Source organism: Paramisgurnus dabryanus, chromosome 23 (assembly GCF_030506205.2).
Source record: "Paramisgurnus dabryanus chromosome 23, PD_genome_1.1, whole genome shotgun sequence".
Lineage (NCBI taxonomy): Eukaryota > Metazoa > Chordata > Actinopteri > Cypriniformes > Cobitidae > Paramisgurnus > Paramisgurnus dabryanus.
In genome coordinates, this window is record NC_133359.1 from 16,788,815 (window position 1) to 16,806,640 (window position 17,826).

General features: G+C 41.6%; 1 protein-coding gene across 4 annotated transcripts in view; it reads right to left on the minus strand.

Annotated features, from left to right (window-relative positions):
* The window catches only part of agbl1 (AGBL carboxypeptidase 1), a 286,400-nt gene that overhangs the window by 116,149 nt on the left and 152,425 nt on the right, over positions 1-17,826 (minus strand). For all 4 annotated transcript variants that reach the window (XM_065291580.2, XM_065291581.2, XM_073813242.1 and 1 more), the window contains one exon: positions 2,581-2,761. In XM_065291580.2, the coding sequence (XP_065147652.1) occupies positions 2,581-2,761 (181 nt within the window). The remainder of the gene's footprint in view (positions 1-2,580; positions 2,762-17,826) is intronic.

Here is a 17,826-nt window from a genome sequence, read left to right on the forward strand (position 1 = left end):
CCTAGTTTAAGCACTTGTAGATGCTTAGACTCCATGTCTGCATTGAATCTACACCTTTGCTACTGTTGACTATACTTCATCACACTTAATAATCGTCTGTCTTTTAACCCGCCGCCAACGATCTACACCGCCATTCTCTGAAGAGCCAATCTAATACAGTTAGCATTCTGATCAATAGCGCTCTGTACAGAAGCTCCCCATACACGGCTTGAGATAAGGGGAAAGCCGTGCAACAGAGGAGACCTGCTCCTCTCCACTCGCTTTGCAAGGAAATCGGGTCACAGTTGTGAGGAAGCTGCGAGGAGAATCGATCATTTCCCCGACTCTGAATAGAGTGTTGATAAGCCTTAGAGAGAAGCTGTTCAATGGGAACGGCCACGATGCTGACCTCTATATTGGTTTTACACATGTAAATACTATCTGGCCCCGAAAAGTGTGACAGTTTGGTGATATATGAGAGTTTAAAACGTTCAAAAAAGAGTTACTGACTTAATATTCGGACATGATGGTGACTTAGCCGTTAAGCAGAAAGAAATACCCTGCCTACAGATGCCGGTGGCAGTCATGAATATTCTAGCGCAGAATGCTGGATAGACACCAATATTTTGCCAAGCAGTCATATGTATAACCTGGAGGCTATGGTGCAGATGTTTTTATCTTGAAACAACATTCTTGGATGCGTATGACCTTGTCATTGCATTGTTGATAAGAAAAATAATAAAATGTTTATTTCAGTTAAGATAGAATGATATTAAGCCAAAAGTGTCATTCAAAAGATCATACATAACCATATGTGACCCTGTCTGTAAAGTCAAGTTTCAAGGCTCAAGTTTTATAATCTATTGAGGAGATCAGAGGCATCAAAGTTTGATTTCAGTCATTGATTTTAATCTTTGACATGACCTTACTTAGTCAATATTAAAGCTATCAAGGTGAACAGAATGTTATTCACATTATGTAGGATGATATTATTTAGAAACAGTATGGGCGGGGTTTCCCGGACATGTCTTAAATCTAATCCCAGACTGGACAGGTTTTAGTCTTGTCCTAGACTTAAATAAATGCAAAAGGTTTCCAAACTGAAAACAACTTGCACGGACATATCTTAACTCTTTCCCCGCCATTGACGAGTTATCTTGCCCTAGGGTAAACAGCTGTATGTCCGTGTATGTTTTAAAGATCGCTCTGCATCTGATCTCTATCAAAAGTCCTTCACAATAATGGAATTATCTCAGCTTTTTGCTCAAAATTTTGTGTTTTTGATGAAACCTACACATATTTGAGAGATGATAAAAACAGAACACATGACGATAGGATGAAACTGATTTTTTGTTTGAAAGCAGAGGGTCTGTTCTTTTATTTCATATATTGTATGTTTATATATTTAAAAAGGAGCATTTTCTGGAAGGCATTAAACTTTTGTGAAAATCATGAAAAATGCTGGCGGCGAAAGAGTTAAAATACATCAGTGCTCTTTGTTTTGCCGGAAAATGGACACATGTAATGTTTTTAGTAAGGCATGTTTGTTAAGACATATTTCATAATTAATCTAAGGCCTAGTCCTTAATCTTTGGAACACAGTTTAAGATGTTTTAGATTTAGTCCGAGAGCTTTCCGACCCTCCATTGAAACTCTATGTACGGTATACTGTCCATGTCCAGAAAGGTAATAAAAACATCATCAAAGTAGTCCATGTGATATCAGTGGGTCAGTCAGAATTTGTTAAAGCATCAAAAATACATTTTATTCCAAAAATAACAAAAATTATGACTTTATTCAGTGCACAGTGACGCTGCTGACGTGTTATACTCAGACATGTTTGCGAAGATTTTTTTTCAAACTAACAATGTGCGTCTCCCTCAGACTGTAAACGAAGCTCGGGTGCAAAAAAAGCTGGGGCGCACCAGATAACACGTCAGTAGCGTCGTACATCAGCAGCATCGTACATCGGCAACGTCACTGCAGTCTTGTGCACGTGGTTCACAAAATACCCGGAAGAGAAGACAATGCTGAATAAATGTATTTTCAATGTTTAAACATATTCTAACTGACCCACTGATGTCACAAGGAATAATTTGATGATGTTTTTATTACCTTTCTGAACATGGACAGTATACCGTACATAGATTTTCAATGGAGGGTCAGAAAGCTCTCTGACTAAATCTAAAACATCTTTAAACTGTGTTCCAAAGATAAACAGAGGTCTTACGAGTTTGGAACGACATGAGGGTGAGTCATCAATGACATTATTTTCATTTTTGGGTGAACTATCGCTTTAAACTAATCCCTGTCTGGGAAACCACCTAATACAACTAAGGCCCAGTCATGGCTTAATCTAAACACGGTCTTAAAAAAACACCCCTAAATATAAAGACTTTAACTGGGCTTACATAGGCAGGGTCACATAGAGAATAATTAAATTATATGAACTGCTTTAGGATCAGATCTAATTGTATACTTTGCAGATTGATCTGCAAGAAGGTTTTACATTAGATCTCACCAAACTCGTAAACAATATTTAACGTAGCTACTGGCTGACAGGTGTTAAATAAGAATTGCAGTGCATGTATGTGTACATACTTGCCATTAATGACCCCATCAGGGTTGAGCATAGGGATGACTTTGAAGATGTAGGCCTCTCTTAAACTTTCTGCTACAGGATCATTGCTGCACAGGAACTCCAGTGTACCCTTCATTACCCAGCTGGCATTGCTCTCCCCTGGATGAACCCTTGCTGTCAGTACCACACATGGCCGGTTACCTGCAGAAACAGAACAATTATATGTTAATCTTTCTTAATAATGGCTCATGTATCTATAAAATAACTTTTTCGTCAAAAAAATGTGTTTCTGTGTCCAAATCCAAATCCATCAACTTGAATTATATGGTGAGCGCAACTCAAAGACCCCCTTATCATTAACAACTGTACCACATTATCCCCACAGACAGTTATTATCTATCATAAAACATTCATTTAAACAGTGTATCAGATTAACCACAGTATTTATTAATAAAGCTACACTATATAACTAATGCCTGTTACAATAACTATTGCTATGAATAGAGGTTTCCATTTCAACTGTCTGCTATCACAACATTACACGGCAATTACAACGTGTCAGATATTCATTTGACGTCTCGCACGCCTCATTTAATATGGAAAGGAAAATGACATCACCTTGCTGAGCCAAGTTTACAAAGCCAAAAGAGACGGACAAAGCTGATCAAAAACACATTAAAATTTAATTTAGCTCGACTATTACGGCCATGGCTGCCACCCGACAAAAGACGGCAGGATGAGCGAGTAATTTGCGTGATTCGGCTATTGATGATTTCATAATGAGTTTCTGCATGGCCTCTGTTTACGAGCTCTTTCACAGACTCGGCTTCTTTTTCTGTATTTAATTGAATCTGAATACATCCGTGCAATTAGGCTGGAGTGGTGATTTTTTCATTTTTTTGTGATGCAAAATTAGATAATGACATTATTGATGCGTTTTGGTATAATGAAAGTATACATTTGTTCGAATTTCGCATTCGGAAATTCAATCGCATTTGGGTGTAATCTTTTCATTCATGTTAGTTTAATCATTATACAAATTTATTTGTGAGCATGCACTACAAAAAGTCGCAAAGGGAATATTAGCCAGCCAACAATACATTTTATGGATCAAAATTATAGATTTTCCTTTTATGCAAAAAATCATTAGGATATTAAGTAAATGTTCCATGAAGATAGATAGTTTATAAATGTACTATTGCAAATACAATACACAAAAACTTTATTTTTGTGAGTGCAGGCAGTTGCTAAGCACTTCATTTGGACAACTTTAAAGGGGACATATCATGAAAATCTGACTTTTTCCATATTTAAATAATATAATTGGGTCCCCGGTGCTTCTATCCACCTAGAAAATGTGATAAAGATCAACCCAGTAACTAAGTTTTGGTAAACCAGGTGTGTTCGACTTCATGCGGCGCTGCGCACACCGATCGGCGGCTGACTTGAAGCAGTGCATTTCGGTTAGTAATTTTGTCTGACTTCAGCTGGCGCTGCAGGCACGTGACTGTGTCATATGGTTTTTAAGTACCGCGAGAGCGTTTCGAGAGTAGCCGGCTAGCTCAGCCGGTGCAGCTTCTCCAGAGCGGCTGCACGGAGTTGTGATGACGTAACAGCTTTACGTGATTGGCTGCCTCACTGATGACAACGATCACGTGCGTTTCAAGTTTAATCCAACCTTTAGTTCCACTAATAAACATTATAAATTCATGTTTTAAAACAGGAAAAAACACTTTAATATGCTTAAATATGTTATATTGTGTCGTGTAATAAAATAAAAATGAAAATTCCAAACTCTATCGCCTGTTTCACACCGTATGCGTGAGCAACGCGTATGCGTAGCGTGAGCAGCGCGTGAGGAGAGCGTTTGCTGCGTGTGGCCATTGTGCTTTCACACCGGCTGCGTTTGCAGCGCATACTGTGCAGTTTAAATAACAGTATAAAAATCTCAAGTTCACATTACTTTATTTTACATGCATTTATGAGCAAAACCTCTTTAAGACGCTTTTTGAAGGTCAGTGTAATTTATATAACTGTGATTTGTTTAATCCACATTGTTTTCATGCTGTTCTGGTCCATGTAATGACAGATATAGATACAAAACACAATTATAGACATAAAAAGCCCATGGCACATTATAAAATCTGTTTCACTGAAGTTTTATGATAAAATAAAGAATTCACTCAGTGATTGACAGCATATAGCAGTCGATCGTGTTTCCCTTCAACAGTTTAAGCATAAGATTTAAATTTATAGATTAATCTATTTCTCTGAAGATTATTAAGATAGATGAGGACTCATTTGCTGGGCAGAAAGTGAATGAACACAGTCTTCTGGCAACAGTGTGTTAATATTTCATTGCTTTCTTTTAAATTGCTCAAAGTCATGACTGTTTCAAACACACTTAGCTTCACATTCGTGATTTTATTGTAAAATTACCCTTTTTCGCGTCAATCCACGACCATTTAAACTATAAACAATGCCCTGTCACTTTAATTGAGCGTGAGCAGCGCAGCAAAAATAGAGCCGACGCCGAAACGATAGCAGCACTGCTGCTTCAGCAACGCTCCTGCCACGCAGGCACGCGCTGCTCACGCGTGCGGTGTACATGCTTTAACTTGTTAACATGGGCGCCGAAAAAAACACGCGCTGCTTACGCGCTGCTCACGCATGCGGTGTGAAACCGGCTTATTGGTATTTTAATAATATAGGCTTGTTTCCCGTTATTTTCAGGTATACAGTATAAGCAGCAATTAAAATATTTGATATGAAATGTTTCTGGTTGCAACTTTTTATTAAAAGGTTTGTTTTTATCAAATTCAGCATCTAATTCACTTAATTTGCAATTAAAAACAAGGAAACACGGCGCACACGTCACTACAGCAAGCAGCAGGTGTCCGGCTTGACGGCTCCGTCTTCAGTTCCTCCCTCGACTGCAAGTGGCAAACCTCGCCGATCGGTCTGCGCAGCGCCGGATGATCTTGAACACACCTATTCTCTGAACAAATAGGTGTCACGGTAGGAAATCCACTGTTTCCTCCGTGTCATGTTTTGTGTTTGTGTTTGTACTCACGTAGTCTCCATGTGCTCGTTTAGTTGATTGTTGTCACCTGTGTGTTGATTGTCTCGCTCCAGCTGATCCTCATCATTACTTTGCTACAAATACTCACCCGTTTCTCTCCCTGTTGTCAGATCCTCATTTCATGTTGCTGCAGTCACTCGTTGGATTATTGTCTCCCGTGTTCGTGTTTTGGATCAGTGTTTCGTGTTGTCGTCTCCGTGTGAATGTTCCGGTCTGTTCCTGACCATCTTCACATTCACCACCGACTTCACCATCCTACACTTCTCACGCCACCGTAGACCATCGATCACCATTGCCAACATCCTGGACTCAGTTATCATTTCAGTGTTTCATTGTATTTACCATCATCTTTAATAAACCATTTCTGATTGCCTGCACTTGCTTCCTCCTCTCTTACGAGCCGTTACAGTAGGATCTGAACATCATGGAAGCAGCAGGCGATCGCTCCCCATCTCATCTGGAGGACTTCCTGCAGAGAGCCGTTGGTCGTATGGATCGCCAAGACAAAGTGATAGATGAGATGGGTCGAGCTTTCCAAGCAATGGTGACGAAGGTGTCTGAGCTCGCCCTCCAGGCACAACAACAACAACCACCGCCACCTGCTGCGCCTCCCACGCCACCCGCACCGCCGATCGTCCCCGGGGGGATTTCCAAGTCCGAACCACGCCTCCCTATCCCTGAGAAGTATGCGGGTGAGCCAAAATTTTGTCGATCATTTTTGTCTCATTGTTCCCTGCATTTCGCTCTGCAGCCCCGCACGTTCACCACCGAAGAGATGAAAGTGGCTTTCGTATTGTCACTGCTTACGGGGAAGGCTGCCCTCTGGGGGACGGCGGTGTGGGAGAACCAAGACAGCTGCTGTGCTTCGTTCCACGCCCTTTCGGAGGAGATGAGACGGGTCTTCGACCGCTCCGTCGCCGGGAGGGAGGCGGCTAGAATTCTCACGGACCTACGTCAGGAGGACAGATCCGTATATGATTACTCGATCGAGTTCCGCACCCTGGCGGCGGAGTGTAAGTGGAACGAAGAGGCGCAGTGGGATCACTTCCTGCATGGGTTGGCTGACCGCATTCAACAGGAGATCCGCGCCGTTGAGCTCCCCACTTCTCTTAATGGTCTTATTGATCTCGCCATCAGAGTAGACAACCGACTCGACCAAGCCGCCAGACGGAGGGGAAGAGCAGTTCTCGCGACCAGACCAGAGGCTCAGCGTCAGCGCGCAGAGATTGCGGTCAGCCCACCGGGAGATCTTGAACCCATGCAGGTGGGGCGAGCTCGGCTCTCCCGGGAGGAGAGAATCAGGCGGAGATCCCTGGGACTATGTTTATACTGTGGCAGCCAAGAACATCATATCCAGCGATGTCCAGTAAAAGACCAAGCCCGATAGTAAAACGGAGGCTACTATCGGGTGGGATCTCTGCCAAGAAGACCTCATCTACATCGACACTCCTTCCGGTGAGACTACGGTGGTCCACCCACGCACTTGATCTTCACGCTTTGGTGGATTCGGGGGCCGAGGGGTGCTTCATGGACTTCAAGTTTGCTCGTAAGCTCAACATTCCTCTCACCTCCCTCAATCACCCCATTGCACCTTTCGCACTTAACGGACACAGACTGCCAGTCATCACACAGACCACCATACCTGTTTCCCTTGTCACATCCGGTAACCATACAGAGGAGATTTCATTCTTCATCACGGACTCACCTCAGACTTCCATCGTTCTCGGTCACACTTGGCTCCATAAACACAACCCCAGGATCGATTGGCGTCTCGGATCTGTGGTTAGCTGGAGCGAGGAGTGTCATTTGTCTTGTCTCCTGTCTGCTGTCGTTAATGTTTCTGAGTCTGTGTTTCAGGGAGAAGCAGTGGATTTGGCTAACGTGCCCGCGGAGTACCACGACCTGAAGGAGGTGTTCAGTAAGTCTCGGGCTGATTCTCTTCCTCCTCATCGTCCCTACGACTGTGCGATAGAGTTATTGCCAGGTACCTCTCCGCCTAAAGGCAAGTTATATTCCTTGTCTATTCCAGAGACAGCAGCCATGGAGAAATATATATCCAGTTCTCTAGCAACGGGGTTCATCCGCCCTTCCTCTTCTCCAGCGGGGGCGGGGTTCTTTTTTGTGGGAAAGAAGGACGGATCTCTGCGACCTTGTATTGACTACCGAGGACTGAACAACATAACGGTAAAGAATACTTATCCTTTGCCGCTCATGTCTTCAGCCTTCGAGAGGTTGCAGGGAGCGTCCGTTTTCACTAAATTGGACTTACGTAACGCTTATCATTTGGTCCGCATCAGGGAGGGGGACGAATGGAAGACTGCTTTTAACACCCCTCGTGGCCATTTTGAGTACTGCGTGATGCCTTTCGGGCTCACGAACTCGCCAGCGGTCTTCCAAGCACTCGTTAATGACGTGTTGCGAGACATGGTCGATCTATTCATATATGTTTACCTGGATGACATATTGATTTTTTCTTCGTCTCTCCAGGAACACGTGCAACACGTACGACGAGTGCTTCTACGGTTGCTAGAGAATGGATTGTTTGTCAAGGCGGAGAAATGCGTTTTTCATGCACAGTCTGTTTCTTTTTTAGGACACATTATTTCGACTGAGGGTGTTCGCATGGATCCTGAAAAGGTTAAGGCTGTGGTAGATTGGCCATCCCCAGAGTCTCGCAAGGCCCTGCAGAGATTTCTGGGGTTCGCCAATTTTTACAGGCGTTTCATTCGCAATTTCAGCCAACTAGCCGCGCCTCTGACCGCTTTGACCTCCCCTAGTTTGACGTTCAGGTGGTCAGACGCAGCCGAGGCTGCGTTTGCCAAACTGAAAAGCTGCTTTGTTTCAGCTCCGATTCTCGTCACCCCTGATCGTTCACGTCAATTCATAGTGGAGGTCGACGCGTCAGAGGTGGGGGTAGGAGCAGGGTTGTCCCAGCGCACATCCTCAGACGGAAAGGTGCATCCGTGCGCGTATTATTCTCATTGTTTATCTCCTGTGGAAGTTAATTATGACATTGGCAATCGAGAGTTGTTGGCAGTCAAACTTGCACTGGAAGAATGGCGTCACTGGCTTGAAGGGTCGGGTGTACCCTTCATTGTATGGACGGACCATAAGAATCTTGAATACATTAGAACCGCCAAAAGACTTAACTCCAGGCAGGCTCGGTGGGCATTGTTTTTCGGTCGTTTCGATTTTGCACTTTCTTACCGGCCGGGTTCCAAAAACATCAAACCCGATGCTTTATCCCGTCTTTTTGAGCGTTCCGATCGTACTGCTACTCCCGAGCCCATTTTACCGGAGACCATCATTATCTCCGCGCTCAGATGGGAGGTCGAATCGAAGGTTTTGACTGCCTTAGAAGGGGTAACGCCCCCGGCTCGTTGCCCACCGAACCGATTGTTTGTGCCGGAAGGGTTACGGTCAGACGTCCTCCAGTGGGGTCATTGTTCCAGTGTTGCTTGTCACCCAGGGGTTAGTAGAACTAGGTTTCTAGTCAAGCAACGATTTTGGTGGCCTGGTATGGCTCGTGACGTCCACGACTTCGTCTTGGCTTGTTCGGTTTGTGCTATTGGTAAGACTTCCAATCGACCTCCAGATGGGTTACTCTTACCGCTGTCTGTCCCTTCGAGACCCTGGTCCCACATTTCGCTAGATTTCATTACCGCCCTCCCACCCTCTAAGGGTAATACGGTGATTTTAACCGTAGTGGACCGGTTCTCGAAGGCGACTCATTTCATTCCCTTGCCCAAATTACCATCAGCCAAGGAAACAGCGGTAGCTGTCATTGACCACGTCTTCCGTATACATGGCCTCCCGACAGACGTGGTCTCTGACAGGGGTCCCCAATTTGTGTCCAAATTTTGGCGTGAGTTCTGTAAATTGTTAGGAGCGACTGTTAGTCTTTCATCCGGGTTCCATCCCCAGAGCAATGGTCAAACCGAACGAGCCAATCCGGATGTCGAGAGGGCGTTGCGATGTTTGGCTTCCAATAATCCTTCGTCCTGGTGTCAGCAACTCTCAATTGTGGAGTACGCACACAATTCTCTGCCAGTGTCATCTACGGGCATGTCTCCGTTTAAGTGTAGTTTAGGTTACCAACCACCTAATTTTGTCAGTACGGAATCTGAGGTGTCGGTCCCCTCCGCACACGCACTAGTCCAGAGGTGTCACCGCACCTGGACCAGAGCTCGCAGAGCTCTGCTCCAAGCAAGGTCACGCACCAAGGCTAAGGCCGATCGCCACCGGTCGAAGCCTCCCCGTTACGTCGTCGGTCAAAGAGTGTGGCTTTCTACCCAGAATATTCCGATGCGTTCCGTTTCGAATAAGCTTGCTCCCAAATTTATTGGCCCGTTTTCTGTTACCAAAATTATTAATCCGGTAACAGTGCGTCTTAGCCTTCCACCGGCGTACAGGAGGATTCATCCCGTGTTCCATGTGTCCAAAATTAAACCGGTGATTTTTTCCCGTCTTAACCCGCCTGCCCCGGTTCCCCCCCGCCTCGTATCGTTAATGGGGAGACCACATATTCGGTTAACCGTATTCTGGACTCTAGACGGAGGGGACGCGGATTTCAGTACTTGGTGGATTGGGAAGGTTACGGTCCGGAGGAGAGAAGGTGGGTTCCTGCTCGGGACATACTGGATCACCGCCTTATTGATGATTACAATCTACAGGTAAAGCAGGCTGGGAACGTCAGGTGACGTCCTAGAGGAGGGGGTACTGTCACGGTAGGAAATCCACTGTTTCCTCCGTGTCATGTTTTGTGTTTGTACTCACGTAGTCTCCATGTGCTCGTTTAGTTGATTGTTGTCACCTGTGTGTTGATTGTCTCGCTCCAGCTGATCCTCATCATTACTCTGCTACAAATACTCACCCGTTTCTCTCCCTGTTGTCAGATCCTCATTTCATGTTGCTGCAGTCACTCGTTGGATTATTGTCTCCCGTGTTCGTGTTTTGGATCAGTGTTTCGTGTTGTCGTCTCCGTGTGAATGTTCCGGTCTGTTCCTGGTTTCACCCACTGACCGTCTTCACATTCACCACCGACTTCACCATCCTACACTTCTCACGCCACCGTAGACCATCGATCACCATTGCCAACATCCTGGACTCAGTTATCATTTCAGTGTTTCATTGTATTTACCATCATCTTTAATAAACCATTTCTGATTGCCTGCACTTGCTTCCTCCTCTCTTACGAGCCGTTACAATAGGTAATTGAAATTTGGCTCCCGTGATGTCAAAAGTGGATGAAACCGCCCCTTAATCTGCACTATCAAACCACGGCACTGCTATTTAGTGCACAGATCAGCTCATTTGCATTTTAAAAGACTCACCCAAAAACGGCAGATTTTTGTTCACACCTACAAAGTGACAATTTTAAAACAACAGCAAAGAGTTTTTTTACCTTAAAATAATGTTTCCAAAAAAGTCGTTCAATCACTCGAAACAGGGTGAACGGCACTTTTACATTCGCTTTGCAGCCCTCTATCGGCCAAAACCGCACTAAAGAAGTTTCCAACCGTCAGGTCGCGGTCCTGTAGTTCGAGTGAAAACTACAAAAACTGGCTTTACGGCAGCCCTACAATCCAATCAGAGCAAGCTTTGCTGCAGTAGGCTAAATTAATTACGACAGTGGTAATGGACAATTCCGCTTCCAGCCTGTAGGAGGAGCAAAGAGCAAAAACTCTTTAGTGTTGCTTCAACATGTTATAAAAATTATCTTAAATAATATTTTAAGCTTTTTTGACATCTAAAAAAGGTCTTGTGAAATGTTCCCTTTAACTCTTTCCCTGCCATTGACGAGTTATCTCGTCAATCCGCAATACCGATATTATCAATACCGCAACGTATAAAACCCGGAATTACAAACAGGTGTATGTCCGTCTAAGTTTTAAGGATCGCTCTGAATCTGAGCTCTAATAAAGTCTTTTACAAAAATGGAATTATCTCAGCTTTTTGATAAAAATTTTGTGTTTTTGAAAAAACCTATTTGAGAGGTGATAAAAAGAGAACTGATGAAGGTACATTTAATATATTGTGTGTTTGTATATTTAAAGAAGAACATTTTCTGGAAGGCATTCAACTTTTGTGAAAATCATGAAAAATGCTGGCGGGGAAAGAGTTTTTTCTCAATATTTTGAGGCCAAAGTATCATAATCTAATTATGAGATTAGGTGCCTCAAATTTTGGTTTCATTGATTTATTTCACATTATTCCCCTGGGGTCTGGTGGGGTTTTGGGACCCCGGAGAATTTTTGACCTGCCCGGACACTTGTGTTTTTTTTGCAGTTGCTTAAACATAATAATGCAAAATGCAATGTATTCAGCCCAAACTGAGCTATCATAATATATTATATATAAAATAATCATCTTTATGCATGGTTATTAAAAAAGCACAACATTTAATTCACTGAATTTCATGATCTTTCTCAGACAATATTATCAATGATATCTTTAATATTCACAGAATGTTCTGTACATTGTGTAGGATGATTTTATGTAGAAAACCATAAAGACGCCCCAAAATGTATTCAAGTCATTTCATGCATGAAATGCATGTTTGCTCATTATTTTTTTCTTATTTGCAAAAATAAGCCTACACGTAATCCGACAAACCCACGAGTCAAAGTGTGATGTGGCAAAAGTGCTGAATTAAAATGCGGAGAAAAGCAGGTATCTCAAAAAATGTCCCACAGAAAAAAAATGTAAGTGATAAATATCACATCAGCTCAGTGCATAAGGCCCGATTCCCCTCAAGAGCGCCTGCTTCAGCCGAGAAAAAGATAATTTAAATTCCAATTCAAGTCAGAATCAGACGCTCTGTGTGCTTTCTGCTGATTTTCTGATGATGTCCTGCCTACAAAAACCCTCAGTTCTGCAAGATTACCATTATTCGTTCACTACACATCCATGTGTGAATACAACTAAAATGGTACAAATATGTGAAATCCAGGCAAAGGTTTAATGATGAGATTAGGAGCATCAAAGTTTGATTTCGATCACAATCTTTGAAATCGACCTTATGATCTAACTCAGTCAATAGATAAGTCCGAAGCATATTTTTAACACCATGCATGCCAAAAGTACACCAGGTTAGATGTTAAATGCTAACTGTTCTTTGTAAATGTAAGTATAATAAAGTAAATTGTTTCCTATGTTTGTCAGGCAACAGCAAAATACACCACGCAAATTTAAAAAAATGCATGTATTTTTGCTTTGATCCCATTAACACATTCACCCCACTAAATTGCTAATGAAATATACATTTATCACACCCATAAGCTGAGTGTGCACAGATGTAGGAGTAAGAAGCAGAAACGAATGCTTCTTTAGATCTCCGCACTGTTAATGTACGAGTCAATCTACCCACGCTCCCGGCGGGAAGTGCGCGGGCTGATCCTTTAGAGCCCACTATTCACTCACTGCACATGGAGGAGTCTTTGGCACGAAATCGACTTCAACCCAAACAGTATACAGAGAAAAAGCAATACAGAATATAAGAGAAATGAAAGATGGGAACCTATTGTGTTTTTTTTTGCTACAGTATCTGAACAAACCTACATCCCACTGACATCGCCAAGTAAACGCTCACTATTATCTCATTTCTTGTTGTGTGTGTGGCCAGGCTCAATAGGCAGATTTATGTGGCTCTTGTAAGGGCCACTTCAAGACACGCTTCAAGTGAACACTTCCTAAAAGTGGGGCTTAAGAGTATGTTAATATTATAATAATAGTGTTTTTCATACATTGATTTATTTGTGACGGCCCGCCTTGCCGAGTTTCAGGTACACGAGCAGTGATCATTGGTGACAGAAAGTGGCAGTCTGATCTAACGAGAATTTGTACATGTTTTACGAGTTGGCTAATTCATATTAATTCATACGAAGTTAATCGTGCATAGATTCATAGATTGTAAAAAATATGGATGTAGTGACGTGGACCCATATGGACCCATGAAGAGGTGACGTGAAGAGCTTTTTTGAAGCCAATATAGGCGGCGCCTGCCGTCGCCATCTTGGCCACGCGTCACCACGCATCACTCACATATATCTGAAAATGGGTAAAGAGGTGGGACGGGGGTGAAGCTGAGGTGGTTGCTGAAACCACGCTCGACAAGCTCGACTATAGTCATAGCAGTGGCTGTTCAATGTCACTCAAGTGGCCACGCCCCCAAAATTATGCAGAACTTTAAGGCTTAATATAATTTAAATGGATGAGTTACAAAAAATCCCCCCCCCCTTACAGTTGTCATGAAGGGCAAAATTAGCTATATAAACCAAAAACACTTTTTGTACCAGGCTGTAAACACATTTATTTATTTATTAAAAAAGAAAAAACGATTATCATAAAAAAAAACAATAACAAAACCCCACCCATAACCCCAATGTCATAGGGTCAAAAGCAAGTCGTATAAAAATGTACAAATGTGGCCGTACAAATTAATTTATGTAATTTATGTATAATATATTCCAACTCGTAAAATATGTATACATTGCCATGAGATAGTAAAGTTCACGTCTTTCGTCTTTAGTGGATTATTACTCATTTGTTTATAACCTTTTACTAAGACAACCAGAATTGGAAACGCCTCCAAACGACCTTATTAAAAGAGAAGGGCGACACACAGTGACAAAGTCAAAGCCGTTGTGCATGCATACAGCGTTAACGAATTAGTCAATTTTGTTAAAAAAAAAAATCCAGATGATTTACTCACCACCATGTCATCCAAAATGTTGATGTCTTTCTTTGTTCAGTCGAGAAGAAATTATGTTTTTTGAGGAAAACATTCCATGACTTTTATGGACCCCAACACTTATTAGCTTAAATGCAGTTTAAAATCGCAGTTTCAACGGACTCATAAGGCATAAGGGTCTTAACTAGCAAAAATTTTTGGCAAGAAAAATAAAAAATATGCACAAACCACAACTTCTCGTCTTCCTCCAGTCCTGTGACGCGCCAGCGCGACCTCACGTAATACGTCATCACATTAACTCTTTCACCGCCAGCGTTTTTAAAAAAAGTTGCCAGCCAGCGCCAGCGTTTTTCATAATTTTCACCAAAGTTTAATGCCTTCCAGAAAATATTCTTCTTTAAATATATAAACATACAATATACCAAATGAAAGAACAGACCCTCTGCTTTCAAACAAAAAAAACCGTTTCATCCTACCTTCAGTGGTTCTTTTGCAATCAGCTTTTGAATATGGGTAGGTTTTTGCAAAAACACCATATTTTGAGCAAAAAGCAGAAATAATTCCATATTTGTGATGGACTTTTCATAGAGATCCCATTCAGAGCGATCTTTAAAACAGACACGGACATGCAGCAGCTTGTCATAGGGCAATACTTCCGGTTTTAAAAAGTTGCGGAAGGGCGCCACCTGGTGGATAATAGCGGTATTGCGGAAAGACGGAAAATCTCGTCATTGGCGGGGAAGCGTTTTCTCTTAATTGACGAGATATCTCGTCAATGGCGGGGAAAGAGTTAAGAGGTCACAAATGACGTATCAAAACCATGCCCCAGTGATTACAAGTGTGGAGAAAGAGGACGTTCCGATGTTGTTGTATCGAATGATACTAATTAATGTCTTTGTGTCAGTTTATTGTTTAAAATGATCAGCAAATGTGCGTTTTATAAATATAACACGTGACCTTTCCATGTCATTGTGCAATTACGTGTTGTCGCGCTGGGCTGGAGGAAGACCATAAATTGTGGTTTAAAAGTGCATATTTTTATTTTTCTTGTCAAAAATGACAATCGTTTCGCTAGATAAGACCCTTATTCCTCGTTTGGGATCATTTAGAGTCCTTTGAAACTCAGTTGAAACTGCAATTTTAAACAGCATTAAAACTAATAAGTGTTGGGCTCTATTAAAGTCCATTAAAATAAGTAAAATCCTGGAATGTTTTCCTCAAAAAAACATAATTTCTTCTCGACTGAACAAAGAAAGACATCAACATTTTGGATGACATAGTGGTGAGTAAATTATCTGGATTTTTTTTTTTTAAGAAAATTGACTAATCCTTTAAAGGGACTGCAAGTAGGATTTTAAGTGTTTTATTAAATCAAAATCAATGTCTTTATACAAAAATATGTCCTTGTTGGTGTCAAATGACCTCTGCCAATGATCTGACTTTTCTTTGTAAGCTTAGAATTTCTTCTCTTTACTTACATTGAATGGCTAAGTCCAATGAGGCTTCATGTCGTTCCGCCATACTGATAAACTATAATAGCAGAAAGGGAGAAAAAGAACTAGCCTATCAACGCATTTCCACAACGCGTTTTTATTCAGAACACGTGAACCAGTTGAAACGGACAAGGAGATCAGTAATTACACAACGGCTACCGTAGTTGCAACACGCATTTGAAAAAGCGAGGCGCTAGAGAGCACTATTCGTTTGAATGCAAAATACAATTTCACCACTAGATGGGGTAAATCCTACTAACTGTCCCTTTAAAATTATTGTTCTTGGTGTTAACGGACATTGAGACCTTTGTAGATCCAGATGTAGCTGCTAGTGTTGTATCTTTCAAATGGCCATAAATGGCCAAAAACTTGCTAATAATTTGTTCAACTGTGTGACTTTTTTCCTTTTCTTTATAAACTTCATGCCTGCATCTATGGCTATGTCCATGGCGAGAGCAAGATTTAAATTACTAAGAATAAAACTAAAAGTGATTGAAATCCGTAAAGTCTCCATTAACATGAAATCGCGATCAACTTTATGTCCATATTATCACATTATCCGAAATATCACACAAGGAAAACAGTGTGTGTGACTTGTGTTTTCCTCTGTGAATTGATTGGATAGAAAAGCAGGCGTTTCATTTATAAATTGAACTAGCAACAGACTTGACAGTTAGGTTTACATTTCGCATCTAAAATGGGACCTCTTCTTTCCAACGCAACATTCAGAAAAGTTGAAGTACTTTCAACTGGTTGCGGCGGAGATGTGCCGAAAAAAAAAAAAAGTGCCACACTGTGTCACAAACTCTAGACGAAGTAAAAACAAACCAAATCAAGTTGCTAATGTTAAGTATAATGCCATCCCTAAGCTATCAAACCCAAGCTCTGTAATCCTTTCCTGTACAGTATATGCAAATCAGGTCTAATTACAGCATATCAGACTTGTCCATTTGTAATCATGAGATAAATTTGCCCTGCAAAGCTTATGTGCAGCTTTTAATTCAGTCTTTTATTAATTCAAAGAGTTTCATTGGCATTACAACTCATTTCTTGGGTTGTTAATTATCAAGTGTAATCTAGTTTAGCGTGACGGTTTCGGCAAAAGCATTGTGCTGGGGAATACCGTCTGTAACGAGAGGTTTACAGTTATAAATCTGTCTGTATATTTCCCAACGAGGTCACCCAGTTTTTACAATGAGGTCATCTGTATTTTACAACCTTGGTTTTATAACTGCCTCTCATAATTTCCTTTTAATGCGTTCACATTAATTCTTATTCCGTGTGATTTCCAACAAAAGCCTATAAAATTTAGGCTGCGCCAAAATAAGCTCAAAGTAATTGTATCACAGTCGGTGCCAACAGCAAACATACTGTGTTGATGCTCATAGCTGTGTGTTAGTCCATGGGTTTGATGCAAGTGTGCACACATCATTAAAAAAAGAAATGTAGAGGTTGGATGCCCTATAAGACGCTTTCGTAGTAAATGCATAAATGTAAAAGTAAATACTGTGCGAAAGCTCCTTCGAGTGCCGTCTAGTGGACTCTTTATCACCCCACATGATTTTGTGTTATTTCTTTACTACCCTAGCTAATAAAAAAAGCTATAAAGGCCAATAAATGTAATAGTATCACCACATAAATACATTTTCAATAAAAAAATACAAGCTGTGTCTAGCTGTGCAAAAATCAGCACCATGATGCCAACGTGGTTGCCAGGATGTTAATGTGTGGCTTTGGTTCGTAACCCAAAGGGTTTCTTTGCCCATTTAAACTGATTTTTCAAGCAATAAAGATACAGTGATGGAGATGTTGTTTAAATGAATTAATCTTCATCATCTTTCAATCAGAGAAGAAATATGTGACAATATGCTAATTGCATGTATACAGGTGTGTTACATGTTTGGCATTTAGTGTTCATTTCTGTAAATAGTAGAAGAGAGATTTAAGTCAGCAACGCATCTAAAGCAAAGGAAAGCCATTATCTACCTGTAATGTAGCT